Source organism: Petromyzon marinus, chromosome 2 (assembly GCF_048934315.1).
Source record: "Petromyzon marinus isolate PM22_M1 ecotype Great Lakes invasive population chromosome 2, UKy_Petmar_22M1.pri1.0, whole genome shotgun sequence".
NCBI classification, from domain to species: domain Eukaryota; kingdom Metazoa; phylum Chordata; class Hyperoartia; order Petromyzontiformes; family Petromyzontidae; genus Petromyzon; species Petromyzon marinus.
The window spans coordinates 12,055,229-12,071,282 of NC_133668.1; the positions used below are offsets into that span (position 1 = coordinate 12,055,229).

At 44.0% G+C, this 16,054-nt stretch overlaps 1 protein-coding gene across 2 annotated transcripts in view; it reads left to right on the forward strand.

Moving 5' to 3' along the window:
• LOC116947276 (1-phosphatidylinositol 4,5-bisphosphate phosphodiesterase delta-4-like) overlaps nucleotides 1–14,316 on the forward strand; it is a 32,366-nt gene extending 18,050 nt beyond the window's left edge. For both annotated transcript variants that reach the window (XM_032962825.2, XM_032962816.2), the window contains exons 6-15: nucleotides 951–1,152; nucleotides 3,431–3,575; nucleotides 4,240–4,392; nucleotides 5,976–6,116; nucleotides 6,244–6,400; nucleotides 8,231–8,347; nucleotides 8,607–8,785; nucleotides 9,754–9,889; nucleotides 10,279–10,428; nucleotides 11,558–14,316. In XM_032962825.2, coding sequence (XP_032818716.1) covers nucleotides 951–1,152; nucleotides 3,431–3,575; nucleotides 4,240–4,392; nucleotides 5,976–6,116; nucleotides 6,244–6,400; nucleotides 8,231–8,347; nucleotides 8,607–8,785; nucleotides 9,754–9,889; nucleotides 10,279–10,428; nucleotides 11,558–11,643 — 1,466 coding nt within the window. In that variant the 3' untranslated portion in view covers nucleotides 11,644–14,316. The remainder of the gene's footprint in view (nucleotides 1–950; nucleotides 1,153–3,430; nucleotides 3,576–4,239; nucleotides 4,393–5,975; nucleotides 6,117–6,243; nucleotides 6,401–8,230; nucleotides 8,348–8,606; nucleotides 8,786–9,753; nucleotides 9,890–10,278; nucleotides 10,429–11,557) is intronic.
• Nucleotides 14,317–16,054: the final 1,738 nt, after the last annotated feature.

Sequence of the window (16,054 nt, forward strand, 5' to 3'; positions counted from 1 at the left end):
AACATTTTTGATATGCGTTTTTCTGGATTTTATTGTTGTTATTATGTCTCTCACTGTTCAAATAAACCTACCATTAAAATTATAGACTGATCATTTCTTTGTCAGTGGGCAAACGTACAAAATCAGCAGGGGATCAAATACTTTTTTCCCTCACTGTACATTATGGCTTGGTTAATAGGAAGAGCGTAGCACATGGATGACAGGAAAGCACGTGCATTCCATAGAGTATGCGGATAATTGCAATCGCTGAGGTGCACTGTACCTCACAAATACACTTATTCGTGTTTATCATGTTTAATAGTGGTGGATTGTTTCAATATTTTCTATAGATATTAGGAGGAAATTTCTCTCATCTCTGAAACGTTCTTATCAGCAATGAGGTTATCTCACTTTGTCATCAACTAATGTATGGACACTTCCAAAGCAGAATCCCAAAGAATATGCTCAGATACATTGAGGTTATCCTGGACAACAATATTTTATAATGATTGACATCAGCAGATCAAGCAGTGCTTGTTGAAATCATGGTAGTCCACTCGACCACCATGGGTGCAGCATGTCTACATCCCAGCCGTCTCCCTCAACTCTACAGACTCTGGGCGCCTCCTTACTCCCAGGGTCTGCTACTCCACCATTTGTGGCTGCTCATTTAGCCACTATGCCATCTGCCCTCTGGAACTTCCTCTTCAAACAACGAGGCCTGGTCCCCTTCTCTTTCTCCGCTTTCAGGTCTCTGCTCTAAATATTTCTCGTCAATCCCTGTCCATGTGTTTGGATCCCCTTAATCGCCTCTTTTCTCTGCTTCCCTCACTCGGTCCCTCTCGCTTTCCTTCTTTGTGTTTCTGCTCTGAGGCGTTGATTACGCTGTGGGTGAATTATAGCTGTAAGTTATTGTTTTTGTTGTTATGAATAACACTGATAGACGATGCGGTGTCCTCTGGGTTGCGCAGCTAAAGAGCAGCAGAGCATGACTCTGGATGGCTTCACCATGTACCTCATGTCCGCGGACGGCTGCATTTTCAACCCAAGCCATGGACACGTGTTCCAGGACATGAGCCACCCACTCAGCCACTACTTCATCTCATCCTCGCACAACACCTACCTGATGGAAGACCAGCTCCGTGGACCCAGCAGCACTGAGGCCTATGCCAGGTGCTCAAGTATGCATCAGTGTGTGAGTGTTGGTGTGTATGTGTGTTTGTGGCGCAAACACACACACACCCAGGCCTGGGCTCTGGGTTGTTCTTCGTGCTTTTGGAGTCCCTAACCCTCTGCTCACGATCATTAAGGACCTTCATGATGGTGAGCGGGCCCGGGTAAGACTACGTGGCCGGGAGTCAGAGCCATTCCCTGTACACCTTGGGGTACGACAGGGATGTCCTCTGGCTCCCACATTATTTAACATCTATTTTGACCACGTAGTTCGGGAAGCCTTCAATAGCTGTACCGAGGGAATCTCCATATGGTACAGATATAATGGGAGGCTGATCGATGCCTGGGTGCGGTCAAGGGATGGCTCCCTATTGCTCAACCACGTTATGTATGCCGATGATTTAGTAATAGCTGCTCATTCAGAGGAGGAGTTGGAGACGCTGCTGCTGAGACTGGAGCGTGCCACTAAGAGATGGGGCATTACCATCAGCCCCACCAAAACTAAGCACCTGCCTGGGTATTTTGTACCATCGGACACTCCACCCCCACAACTCCCAATCGGTGATGGGGCAGTTGTGGAGAGAGTGGAGAGTTTCCCATACCTGGGCAGTGTGCTTATGGCCGGCTCCAGTTTAACAGCAGAGGTCTCACTCCGAATCAGTCGAGCGGCAATATCTTTTCATCGGTTGCGTAGCGCTGTGTGGAAGCTACCTGTCTGTCGCTCCGCACTAAGCTTCAGGTCTTCTCGGCCACGGTCATTTCCTCCCTTCTCTACGCTTGCGAAACGTGGACCCCCCTAATGGAACATCTTCGCCGGTTGGAAACATTTAGGCTGGCCTGCCTACGATCCATCCTGGGTTTAACCAGGCTGGATTGTGTGAGGAGCTCACAAATCCTTGAAAGATCTGGGCAAGGTCCCATCGGTGAGCTCCTCCGGCAGGCAAGGCTGCGTTGGCTGGGTCATGTAGCCCGCATGCCCAGCCACCGCATGCCGAAACAGCTTTTGTTCGGCCGGATCGAGGGGGCTAAGCGGGCGCGGCACGGGCTAGAGAAGAGATGGAGTGATGTGGTACAGGAGGACGTGTAGCTGAGTGGACTTGCTGATGACTGGTACCAGCGGTGTCAAGATCGGCCTCTGTGGAGGAGGCTCGTGAAGGACGCTACTGGGCAGTTGGAGGCAGTTGCCCTCCAACAATAACGGAGGGCGGAAGAGCGACGCTCACAACAACGAGCGGAGCGCCGGGTGACTAGGGAACAGCAGGTTGGCACAGTAGGGGGCACAGGTGGTGCATCAACCAGTCACCTCAGTCAGTCGACCCGTGGCACCTGGGTCTGCCCCGTGACCTCCTGCCAGCGGGCGTTCGACATTTCACGTGGCTTCAAGGTGCACATGGCCTGGCACAAGCGTCGTGGTGACGTCACCGTCACTTAGTGGCGAATGGCGGTTGTTGTTGTTGTTGTTTGTGGTGCAGTGGTTAGCGCCCTGCACTTTGCACCCGGTGACCCGAGTTCGATTCCTGCTCATGGCCAACACCAGTGACGATTATCTTAACCAGTCCTGGGCCTTCCCCAGGTCGACTCAGCCTCAAATTAGTACCTGGTGCAATGTGTAAACATCACCACTAAGGAGACAAAGGCGGTCGGGCATGGCACTGGCCACCCAACAGTCTGTCAGGCTACTTGGAGGATCTTTGTGTTTGTCTTTTTTTGTATGTGTGTGTATATATATTTGTAAAACATGGACTTCTTCACAGAAACACCTCTGCCAGCTGGAAATAATCAGGCTGGCCTGCCCTACGATCCGTCTAGTGTTTGGCGACTGTTGTTGTTACATGTATATATGTATTATTGTAATGAAATGTATATTTTGCAATTACAATCAGTATCATGGGACCATGATTACTTCTTTTTATTATTTTTGTTTTTATTGTGACTCAATGCGAGCCCGGTACAAAGCGCCGATCACAGAACGGAGTGGGGAACAAAAATTATGCGAAAAACAGCCCGAGTTCGGCGCGGCGGGGCTTAGTACAGGGGGATAATTGGGCTCACTGCCCCATCCATGTGGGGACCACTAGCGAGGGCATGAAAGATCATATGGAGAGGGGAAAAAGGTATAGGCAAATATAACTAACATGAAAAAAGGGGGGACAGGTGGATAGGAGGGGAAGTGGGGAGGGGACTATGATGATGTCTAAAAGAGCTTGATCCCTTTAAGTCCCGTTGTCTAGGGAGGTGTCAAATCATTGCTGAGCGGTCGGTCGCTCCCCGTGCGCAGGGCTCTGAAGCGCGGGTGCCGCTGCGTGGAGCTCGATTGTTGGGACGGCCCAAACGGAGACCCCATTGTCTACCACGGCTACACCTTCACTTCCAAAATCCTCTTTCGCGATGTCATCGAGGTCATCAATCAGTACGCATTCCAGGTACTGCCGCCTCTCCTCATGCGTGCAGCTGTCACCAATATGGTATTCAGCTCAAAGCTCTTAAAACTTAGCAGCTTCAGTTCCTGTAAAGCAGAGCTGCAGAAGGATTGACTCCTCCGTCAGAGTATCTTTATAAGATCTTGTCTCTTTATGCATGGATGTTTAACTTCTTTTGCACCGTACATAGCCAACCGTGCTGAATGGAGGTGCTCATCGTTATGTTTAATGTATTAGTCAACTATATATACATCAGTCACAAATAAGTTATACAAAAATAAAATGATACACCTGTATATTTGTTGAAACACAGTTGCTGAGCACAGGGCCCAAATGCCCAAAGCATCAAGTGACCTGCAACAAACAGCACCATCAAAGAGATGTAATTGAAAAGAGTGAGGACGTTTCTTGAATTGAGCAAGGCTTTGAAATATCGGGGATAAAGAGACACTGGGAGGGAATGCCAAAGTCTAGCAGTGTGAGGCAAGAACCAGAAAGAGAAATGTTTTTTGACCTGCAGCATGGTGGTTTGAACACAGTAGGGCTGAGACCAAACCGTCAGTCTGGTAGGGCCTCTACAGTGCCTCTAGATATAATGTGCTGTGCCTTGGCATGCGATGCCACTGAAACTGCCGAAACGTTGCTGTGTTTGCATTTGTGTCGGCAGTCGTCGGAGTTTCCGTTGATTCTGTCGATCGAGAACCACTGCACCATGCCACAGCAGACGGTCATGGCTCAGTACATGCGCAATATCTTTGGCAACAAGCTGCTGACGGTGCCACTTGGAGGAAAGGTACCCACGGTGCTGCCGTCCCCCGAGGTGAGACTCCCTGCGTGTGGCCGCTGCCACCACGCCATTTCGTCGTGTCTCAAGAGAATGGTGTACCGTAATGTGATCTTGCAGCCCAGTTTCCAATCTTGACCACGATACATGATCCTGGCCCCAAGGTCCTGGCACCACGATGCAAGGTCCGGAGACAAAAGCAGCCAATGCTGACCCGATTGCCCCATGGTCTGTCCTATTGTATGTATGTTGAACTTCTTTCGCATTGTACGAGCCAACCGTGCTAATCGGAGGTGCTTCAGTTTGTGCCAGCAGCTCAGCCGTTTCCCAAACTCAGACTATAAATGAGAATGTGGTGGATGCATGTGAAATTCAACAACTTTTTGACGAAGCAATTGAATAGGTAAATCACCTGCAACTGAATCTCTAATAGTTGCTCTTCATAGGCCATACGAAAGAAGAAGACTTTTTCTGACTTGCAATGTATAATACCTTATGGAGGTATCTGTCTTGTGCAGGATAGTTCCTTATAGTGTGGGCTACACTTCTTAGAGGAGCAGAAGCCACTGCTGGGGTAAGAATTGGAGTGTCTTTGTATTGGGTGGTAGACAAAAATGTGGGATTATGCGCCCCGAACCGACACAACGTGTGGAGGTTGCGTACGGGCAGCAAATGATGGAGCAGGGCAGGAAGTGATGTCTGCAGTAAGTAAAAGCATATAAGCTTGGTGCACAGAAAAATGTGTACAAAGACAAAGATCCCTCATATAGCCTTAACTGACTTTTGGGGTAAGTGCTGTTAGCAAACACCTATGAAGGATGGCATAGTACACTAGGAGGTGGGTGGCCAGCACCACGGCCATCCACCTTTGTTTCCCCAGTGGCGATGTTTACACATCGCTCCAGGTACTCATTTGAGGCTGAGTCAAGCTAGAGGAGGCCCAGGACCAGTTCAAATAATGGTCCCTGATGTTTGCCGTGGGCAAGAATCGAACTCGAGTCACCGGGTTCGTAGCGCAGTGCATTAACCGCGACACTGCCTGTACACATTGTACGCATGTTTCCATGTGTACAGGCATCGGGAAAAGTATACTGGTAAAGGTGAGTAGGTAAAGGCCAAGTCAGGTTTCAAATTTATTTGTTTAACAAGGTGGTGAGAACTCAAGAGACCAAGGATGGTAACCATTTGCAAGGGCGACTTGGATCACCAACATTCCAAAGCAAAACAATTAAAAGTACAGCAATGAAGACAATATAAATCGGAGCAAAAACAACCATGTTACATGAGGAAAAGGTGTACGGATAATCTTTTACACATTCTGTCAGCCTTATCTGTCGTGAATTGCTCAGTGTAATGCCAGACTGTATGCATTTTTTTTATGACAAATGCTATGTGTTTGTTATTTGTGTTTATAATCAAGATGATTTGCATTAACTTTTATACTTGTGAATGGGGTTATCAGAATATGTGCATCTTCATTCAGGGCGCAAGCTCCTTATAAATACAAAACACCGAGGGACGATGAAGGAGTTTATTTGGTGTTTTTGCAACGTATGGTGCATGTGCATGGCATGTGTGCGACACTTGTGCGATGTGTGTGCACGTGTGCATGCATGCAGGAACTAAAAGGCCGGATTTTGGTGAAGGGTAAGAAGCTCGGCCAGCTGGAGGAGAGTGTTCATGCCAATCAGGGAGAGGTTTCAGATGAAGATGAGGCTGCTGAGATAGAGGATGAGGCGGTCAAGAAGAACATGCCTGTGGCAAGGACCCCACACTGCACCAAGAATCCCGCACGACACAAATTACCAATTTTAATAATCATGTTTTTTGCTCGGTGGCTTATTATGCTTTCCATTCACGGCGCGTCTCGACCCTGCTGCATTTCAGAAAGTGAAGCTGACCCTGTCGAAGGATCTGTCAGACTGCGTCGTCTACTGCAAAAGCGTGCACTTCCGCGGCTTCGAGATTTCGCGCGAGAAGGGCTGCTGCTACGACATATCATCCTTCGGAGAGACCAAGGCCCGCAAATTGTCCACCGAGAATAGTGAGAGCCTTGTTTGTTAGTGCTTTACGTGAGAGCCTTGTTGATTAGTGCTTTACGTGAGAGCCTTGTTCGTTAGTGCTTTACGTGAGACCCTTGTTCATTAGTGTTTTACGTGAGAGCCTTGTTCGTTAGTGTTTTACGTGAGAGCCTTGTTCATTAGTGCTTTACGTGAGAGCCTTGTTCATTAGTGTTTAATGTGAGAGCCTTGTTCGTTAGTGCTTTACGTGAGAGCCTTGTTCGTTAGTGCTTTACCTGAGAGCGTTGTTCGTTAGTGCTTTACGTGAGAGCCTTGTTTGTTAGTGTTTTACGTGAGAGCCTTGTTTGTTAGTGTTTTACGTGAGAGCCTTGTTCGTTAGTGCTTTACGTGAGAGCCTTGTTGATTAGTGCTTTACCTGAGAGCGTTGTTCGTTAGTGCTTTACGTGAGAGCCTTGTTTGTTAGTGTTTTACCTGAGAGCCTTGTTCGTTAGTGTTTTACGTGAGAGCCTTGTTCGTTAGTGTTTTACGTGAGAGCCTTGTTGATTAGTGCTTTACGTGAGAGCCTTGTTTGTTAGTGCTTTACGTGAGAGCCTTGTTCGTTAGTGTTTTACGTGAGAGCCTTGTTTGTTAGTGTTTTACGTGAGAGCCTTGTTCATTAGTGTTTTACGTGAGAGCCTTGTTCATTAGTGCTTTACGTGAGAGCCTTGTTCGTTAGTGTTTTACGTGAGAGCCTTGTTCATTAATGTTTTACGTGAGAGCCTTGTTCATTAGTGTTTTACGTGAGACCCTTGTTTGTTAGTGTTTTAGTGGAGAGCCTTGTTCGTTAGTGTTTTACATGAGAGCCTTGTTCATTAGTGCTTTACGTGAGAGCCTTGTTCGTTAGTGTTTTACGTGAGAGCCTTGTTCATTAGTGCTTTACGTGAGAGCCTTGTTCGTTAGTGTTTTACGTGAGAGCCTTGTTCATTAGTGTTTTACGTGTGAGCCTTGTTCATTAGTGTTTTACGTGAGACCCTTGTTTGTTAGTGTTTTAGTGGAGAGCCTTGTTCGTTAGTGTTTTACATGAGAGCCTTGTTCATTAGTGCTTTACGTGAGAGCCTTGTTCGTTAGTGTTTTACGTGAGAGCCTTGTTCATTAGTGTTTTATGTGAGAGCCTTGTTCATTAGTGTTTTACGTGAGACCCTTGTTCGTTAGTGTTTTACATGAGACCCTTGTTTGTTAGTGTTTTAGTGGAGAGCCTTGTTCGTTAGTGTTTTACATGAGAGCCTTGTTCATTAGTGCTTTACGTGAGAGCCTTGTTCGTTAGTGTTTTACGTGAGAGCCTTGTTCATTAGTGTTTTATGTGAGAGCCTTGTTCATTAGTGTTTTACGTGAGACCCTTGTTCGTTAGTGTTTTACATGAGAGCCTTGTTCGTTAGTGCTTTACGTGAGAGCCTTGTTCGTTAGTGTTTTACATGAGACCCTTGTTTGTTAGTGTTTTAGTGGAGAGCCTTGTTCGTTAGTGTTTTACATGAGACCCTTGTTTGTTAGTGTTTTAGTGGAGAGCCTTGTTCGTTAGTGTTTTACGTGAGAGCCTTGTTCGTTAGTATTTTCGTGAGAGCCTTGTTCATTAGTGTTTTACATGAGAGCCTTGTTCGTTAGTGTTTTACGTGAGAGCCTTGTTCGTTAGTGTTTTCGTGAGAGCCTTGTTCATTAGTGTTTTAGTGGAGAGCCTTGTTCGTTAGTGTTTTAGTGGAGAGCCTGTTAATTAGTGCTTCACGTGTTCGTAAGTGAGAGCCCTGTGGTGCACACGTGGCTGGGGGGCGAGCGCGTCTCTGTTCTGTGCTGTGGGGGATGCGGACGGTGTGTGCGTGCAGGTAACGAGTTTGTGCGTTACAACTCCTTCCAGCTGAGCCGCGTCTACCCGGGCGGCCGGCGAACCGACTCCTCCAACTACAACCCCCAGGAGGCATGGAACACCGGCTGCCAAATTGGTACACAGCCTCCCACCGCGGTTCTACAGGATTGCCCATCGCTTTAACCAAATCGCTCAACCAGTCGACCAGTCCTCTCTGCCAGTGTTGTTCCATGGTATTGCAAAACCACCATATTGCACTGCCACCCCCAGGGGTTAGATTGTGGTTTCAGAGTGAAGGTCAACTGGCCCAAGTTGGTGTAAATGTACGTGAAGGCTAATTTTATTTTGGTGTTGCCCTCTCCACCCTGCCCCCCTCCCACACCCCCAACCCCCAGTGGCACTGAATTTTCAGACAGCAGGCCGGGAGATGGACCTTAACGATGGGAAGTTCCGGCAGAACGGTGGATGTGGCTACATTTTGAAGCCAAGCGTCATGCGCAACCGCGAATCTCTCTTTGACCCGGAGCGCCCAGAGCTTGGAGCCGGCCTCAACCCCATAAACCTTTCCATCAAGGTGGGGGCACCAGTCGCGGAATACGTATTCTCTGTAGTTGCAGGGTGTTTTAAAGGTTCAAGATTAATTTGCTTAACAAGGTGATGACTCGAGAGACAAGGATGAGTCTCAGTCGCAAGTGTGACCTGTTTCACCAAATAACAAAATCAATAGAAGTAAACACAAAGTACAACAATAAAGGAAACAGAAATTGGAGCAAAAACAGCTCAAGACAATTCACAGAAATAAAGAACCACATTGCAGAAGAAATCGAAAACTGCACAAACGTAAATGAACATTAAATATTCTTAGTTTTTTCGGTAAAGTCACGTTGAAGGGAAACAACAAAATAATAAAATATATATAAAACAATAAAAAATTCTCACGACGTTTCGACCATAACTCAAACGGTTGTCTTCAGGTGTGTTGGTTTGCATAGATTTATTTTTAAACGGCGCATTTATTTATTAAAAAAAAAAACGCTAGCGCCACGCGCAACGATTTGTCAGTTTATTTAGGACTAGTCCATCTATATTCTGAAAAGAGGAGGGGGGAGACGAAATTTTTTATAAAAAAAAATGAATCTATGCAAACCAATACACCTGAAGACGACCGTTTGAGTTATGGTCGAAACGTCGTGAGAATTTTTTATTGTTTTATATATATTTTATTATTTTGTTGTTTCCCTTCAACGTGACTTTTCCCGAAAAAACTAAGAATATGAATTACTGCAGTCACGAAAGCTTTAAATCAAAATTTGACCATTAAATGTTATACATTTCCTGTAAGAAAAGTTTACTTGGACAAATTGCTTTTAAATACAGCTCTTCGTAAAATTAAGTTGCTGAACATAAAATGCATTTATGTTGATTATTGCACTCATATGGACACAGACAGGGGTATACATCAAATACAACCATGAGTGAAGTTATCACAGTGAACATGAATGCAATGCAATTTAACTCTGCTCATTTAATTCCCGCTTCAAGGTCATCAGTGGGCAGCAGCTGCCTAAATTGGAGGCCAGCAATAAGGGCTCCATTATGGATCCACTGGTGAGGGTGGAGGTTTATGGCGTTCCACAGGACAACAACCACCAGCAAACCTACCACATCGACAACAACGGTCCGTGTGTGTGTGAATGATGGAATACTGTGCTTCATCGAGATATATATATCGCTGGAATTTGTAGTTCTAATAAAGCGGATGTAATGGGAGTGTGTTTAATGGAACTGAGTCATTATCTACCTACTGCTGGACGACGGTTTCCCCACATTGACCGTCATGTTTTGTGAAAACTTGATTGGAGAAACAAAGGCATGAATATAAATGGGGAGAATATTAACCATCGAAGATTTGCTGGTGGAAAACATAAAAAGCTCTTCATGACTTTTCTACATCCCTTTTCTTACAGGGCCACCCCAGAGGACTTCTTCATTTGCTTCTGGGAGGGAGGTTGTTTTGAGAGACGTTTAAACGGAAAAGTCATCGCCACTCTCTGTTTCTCCATTCAGGGTTTAACCCGCGCTGGGACAAAACGCTCACGTTCCGCGTGACAGTGCCCGAGCTGGCCCTCGTGCGCTTCGTTGTGGAGGACTACGACAAGGCGTCCCGCAATGACTTTATGGGCCAGTACACGCTGCCCATGAGTAGCATGAAAACAGGTGTGCCTCGGGGGGTGTGGGTGGGTTGGACAAGGAGGGGGGGAAATGGCACATCTTGGGGTGGGGTGATGTAACCTGTTCGCAGCTCGTTTCAGAGGTGCGCGGTTGGAATTAGACAGGCTGCCCTGGTGAATTATAGCGGTGTGTTAACCATGAAACGTGCACATCTGCTCCACATTGGATGTTAAAGATCCGCTGATGTCATTTCAACAAAATTGGACCACTCTGTGCCAGAGTCATCATTCAAATTAAGTTACTTAATTGAAAAATACATGGCAATCATCGCTCCCTGTTGCAAAAAAAAATAGCAGGATTCTCCTGAAAAAGAGTCGTGAGGCTTTGCTGGGTAAACAAGCATAATAAATAAAATAGTGAATTAATCTTCTACCTCGCGTGGAACGTTAAAACAGAGGGTCAGATTCAGATTCACATCTTGGCCAAAGTACATTGTCTTGGCAAATTTCTCCTTTGTTGGTAATGGAGACATTGTCGTGTTTTTCCTGAAAGCTGTATGAAAAATAACATTGGTGAATACGTTGATCACACCCAAGGTCTAACATAGTGAACGTGTGTTTGGTGAAGCTGTCGAGACACATTTGCATGTTGTAAAAAGAAAAGTGGTATTTGGGCATTGTCCTCACATATGGTTTGGCCTTGATTATTATCGATGTAATTGTAGATTTGTGTTATATATTTTAGAAAGTTGTTTTTCCTTACTGACAGAAATTATTATATTATTTGGTCCAGTATTTAAAATATTTTGCTAATTTGGCAGACATCGCTCATTTTTATAGTGAGCATAACGTGCTCACAGGGATGGCTAAACATCTCGCGAGTGATGCAAACTCGGAATTTGCACAACCTGGTGCCTTTGGCAAGACCTTGAATTGTTTCTGCTCTGTATTGTGTCTTGCTTCATTATCTCAAGCAGAGGAAGAGCAGGAATAACCTTCTGGTGTTTGCAAACGAGGTTCAAAAACATTTCCAGCATCGCCGATGTCCGTGCTGTCACGCTTGACGTGAAGCCACCCCACCCTGCTGAAGATAGCCGAGTGCCTGATTCTCTGTGCAGTGATATGGACCGGTCAATTATATCTGTGTTGCTGTTTATCATCTCGTGTTGTTGCAGGCTACAGGCAAGTCCCTCTGCTATCTCACGACGGCACCAGCCTGGCTCCATCCTCTCTCTTTGTTCACGTAGACACGACCAACTGAGCAACTACAGCGGTGTTGACACTGTCAATATACAAGAGCAACATGGCGTCGATGTGAATCGTGATCCGTGTGACCACACGTGCGTCGATATGCCAGCATCATTGTTTTATATCATTTACTCTTGTTTACCCACACATGCTTTGCACAGTCTCAAGGCTGTTTTTTCAGCAGGGTCATCATTACTATATTTGCATACTTATATAATAATCAATTCAAGTAGACGCCTACACAGGCATTCACACACGTGCTGCAAACTCTTTTGTGCAAGCAAAGAAATATGCAATATGCCTTGTTTTTAGTTGGTTATATGAGTGAATATTTTAAAATATATTTTACCAGCCATAGTTATACAACTATTTAAAATTAGAGTTCAAGTTCAATCGTTATAAACGTTTAGTAATTTTAAAACGCCTCTGTGCAAGGGATATTTTAGGTAATGGGTTCACTACTGAGCTTGCTTGTGTAGTTTGATCTCAGGCAAACAATGTTGTAAAAAAAATACTCGCACTGACTGAATTATTCTGCTGTTTTTAAATATGCAAGTATTTATGGGGTTCCAGAATAAGTTTGCAAATATGAAACTTTGGGAATGAGATTTCCTAAAATGTATAGGAAATGTTGGAAAAGAAAATAATTTACATGACTGGCACTTAGAAAAAGTTATTTAATTTTAAAGAGCAATACTTTTTACATTCCCCTTTAACAATTTATCATTAAGGACTTGTCACTTTTTCCTGCTTGTCAATGCACTCTGTGAGGTGTTGTTGAATTTAGTTTGAAAAATGCTAACATTACTTCATTGCACCTTTGAGATATCAGGGCCTCTCTCCACACACCTGTCAAATATTTGTCAAAAGTGCATGTACAGTAAAACTTTGGATTGCGAGTAACTGGTCTGCGAGTGTTTTACAAGACGAGCAAAATTTTTAAATAAATATTAATTTGATAAACGAGCGAGGTCTTGCAATACGAGTAGTACGTATACGCTTTGTCTGCTGAGCGTCACGTGATCCCAACTGATTTTTGAGTGCTTTGATATACGAGTGCTTTGGATTACAAACACGTTTCCGGAACGAATTATGCTCGCAATCCAAGGTTTTACTGTAATTGGCAACTCCAGTAAATTCTTCTGCAGGAGTAGCGCATTGTGTCAAGTCACACCTGAAGGATCCACAAATCCGTACCAAGATGACTGTCGGGTCCATGCAGAGATCCAATTCCCGCTGCTTGTTGATGTTTCGACTGCATTGATGTCACGTTGCCTGGTGGTTTATTTCACAGGCACACACTTATGAACTCAACTGTGCCAGGTTATTCAAATTAACCCAAACATGCATGCCGTGGGGTAATTGAATGGTTCTTTCATTGCAGACAGATTGTTCATTTTTTCTAAGTTACAAATGCAAATAAAAGTACAAATCAGGTAGAGCAAAAGCAAGTTTCAAAACCCTACAGCCATACACTATGCCTGACGGTGTGGATTGTAAAACAAACTTTTTAGGGTATATCTTTTTTGTTACATGTCGCATGGAAGGGATAAGGAGGGCAATTTTGCAAGTAATATAATTGCTTGCCGAGTTGTCTAAATGTGCACGCCTGATTTGTGTACTTTGTTGAGTGGACATTTGGCCCTTTTTCCTCCGTTGCATGTTGATGAAAATCAATTTTTTTGGACTTCACTGCAACATTCCGATATATTATACGACTACCACTATTAGTGTACATGAGGCTAACTTTCAAATTAATAATAGGTCAACTAAACTATAGTTTCGTGTTCTTGCTTTTGTCCACTGAATTTTAGGAATGGGGCCTGGCAAATCTAGGCAGAGTAATGGAGCAGCAGGAAACCCTTTGTGGCAGATGGGAGTGGTGGTTATAATAGGAAATGGCCAAAAAAGTAATCCATATTGCAGGGATGGATCGGTATCACTGATCAGCATTGAATGTCGATTTCTAAACCAATGAATGGGTCATTTTTTGTTCGACCTGTCTAAAATGATGCGCACGCATCTTCATCAGGTGCCTGTCCATGACTGACTTGGCACTGTGTTTATATTTAAGTAGCAGTAGACCTAAGACTGCCTTGCCATTGTTTACATACTCGGCTTATGAAAAAGGAGGCTTCCTTTGAATATTATACTTCCAGATGTTACGTTCAAAGTGGCTGTGAGCTCAAAATGATAAGTTATTTTGTGACAAGTGTTTATGATAAAAATGTAAGCTACTGTATATTGTTCGGTGGCATTTTAAAACCACAAAATAACTAAAGTGAGTAGTTTTCTATAAATATGTATTTAAAAATATATATTTTTCAGTTAGTATGCATTGCCTTAATGTCACAAAACTGATCAACTTTGATGTGGAATATAGAGCTCTTCTGAAATTTAGCTTCCGGAGCACAAGTTAATTCCCTGTTCGTCTTCTTTTGGTGTTTGGTTTGGGGTGATAATCGATTATTATCATCGAACAGTGTTTTACTTTGTAATTTTTACAGCCCTTTGTAAAGACACAACTGGGTGATGGCCTCCCGTGTCTGGCCATGGGGTTGGTTGACCAAATTTCACACTGCACAAGGCTGAGATAATCACTCACCAGGTTCATAGTGCAGTACACAAACCACTTATCCCGCTACTTTGTTACAGTGAATACAAATTAAAAAACGTGGTTCAATGATTGTTGGTCTTCGGTGTGATCACATGTAGAGAATGTTGGTTTGCTTTTAAAGCTCCTGTACTGTTACACAACTACCCATGAGGTCGCTCGAATCGCTTCACGGTTATAAAGTTTTGCCTGCTCTTCATTGTGCATCTTACAACAGCTATAGATTGGTGCAAACAATTTTTTTTTAAATATAGACGAGCTATAATTTGGAAGTTATCACAATTTTCCAGCGTATGAATACAATAAATACAATTTTGCCGGTTCCCTTTGCACTAAATTTATGGTTTTGCATATTTGTGAGAATACCGTTTGTAACGGGTGTTTTCTTACAAACGGCACGATGCATTAATTCATTCAAGATTACACTGTGATGGTTTTTACAAGCTTAGAATTATATTCTTGGTTCTTTCGGTAAAGTCAGGTAGAAGGGAAACAATAAAATAATAAAAATATAAAACAATACAATTCTCACGACGTTTCGACTGCAACACAAGCAATCATCATCAGGTGTGAAAACCACAGCAAGAAAATTTGAAAAAAAAATTATTGCTGTGGTTTTCACACCTGATGATGATGATTGCTTGTGTTGCAGTCGAAACGTGATGTTATTGTTTTATATTTTTATTATTTTAATGTTTCCCTTCTACGTGACTTTACCGAAAGAACCAAGAATATGAATCCCTGCAATAACGAAAGCTTTAAATCAAAATGTAAGCTTAGAATTGTAAATGTTTAGTTGCGTTTCTGTTTTACGACACTGAAAGTAAAGGCATTGCATATTCTTGCACCGATGAAGGCTACTTGTGTTGTGGCCGAAACGTCGTGAGAATAATTTTATTTTATTATTTTATTCTCATTCTACGTGACTTTACCGAAAGAACCAAAGAAGAGCATTGCATGTAGTTTATGGTAGTATGGATTCCTTAGAGCGAATGATATTCAGCGACACTTAGTAAATGGTTATTCATGGTAAAACTGAGACCTCTAAGGGACGCCAGAATACGGGGTTTTTTGTGTTAAAACGCATAAATGTGTCAAACCCCCCACCACGTAAATAGAACATGCCAATTCGTTACTAGTACAGCACACCGGTGTGTTGGAGATCAAAGCCACAACATTTACATTCTGAGTACGACGTTTCGCCAGTAATTACAACATTAAGAAAAAATAAAAGCTGTTGCTTTTCACAATGCCATACGAAAGAAGAAGCCAACTAGTTTAACGGTGATATTTCTATTATAATGGCGTGGGCGAGTCTCTATTTAGGGGACAACCACTTGATTTCCCCGCAAAGTGGTAGCAATTCTATCGACCCCGAAGGGGTGATGGGCTGAGTCAACCCCCCAGTCAGTATTCGAACTCGCAACTTGTTCGAATGTCGCCCGCACTTCCGCTTAGCCGTCTGACCGGTTAATGCAGTACAGTACTGTACTCGATAACATTTTATGGGATTTGAAGGGACACCTGTCATGCGGGATAAGCTGAAGTCTATACGAGGGGTATCCATACGTTTTAAAAATGGAACATTAACAAATGCAAGCACTTTCTGTAGCTGACGAGAAAACCCACCAGCCACACAAGTACGTGCAGGCTGGCAACATTGGACAATGAAACTGCGTTGGTATAAGGGGGGGGGGGGGGGGGGTGGAACAGATTATGTTATTGTTCATTCCTGAAAACGAATGTTATTTATGCGGTCACCCATTAATTATCGCGAGGTTGCATTTCAACTGCTATGCCCCCCCCCACA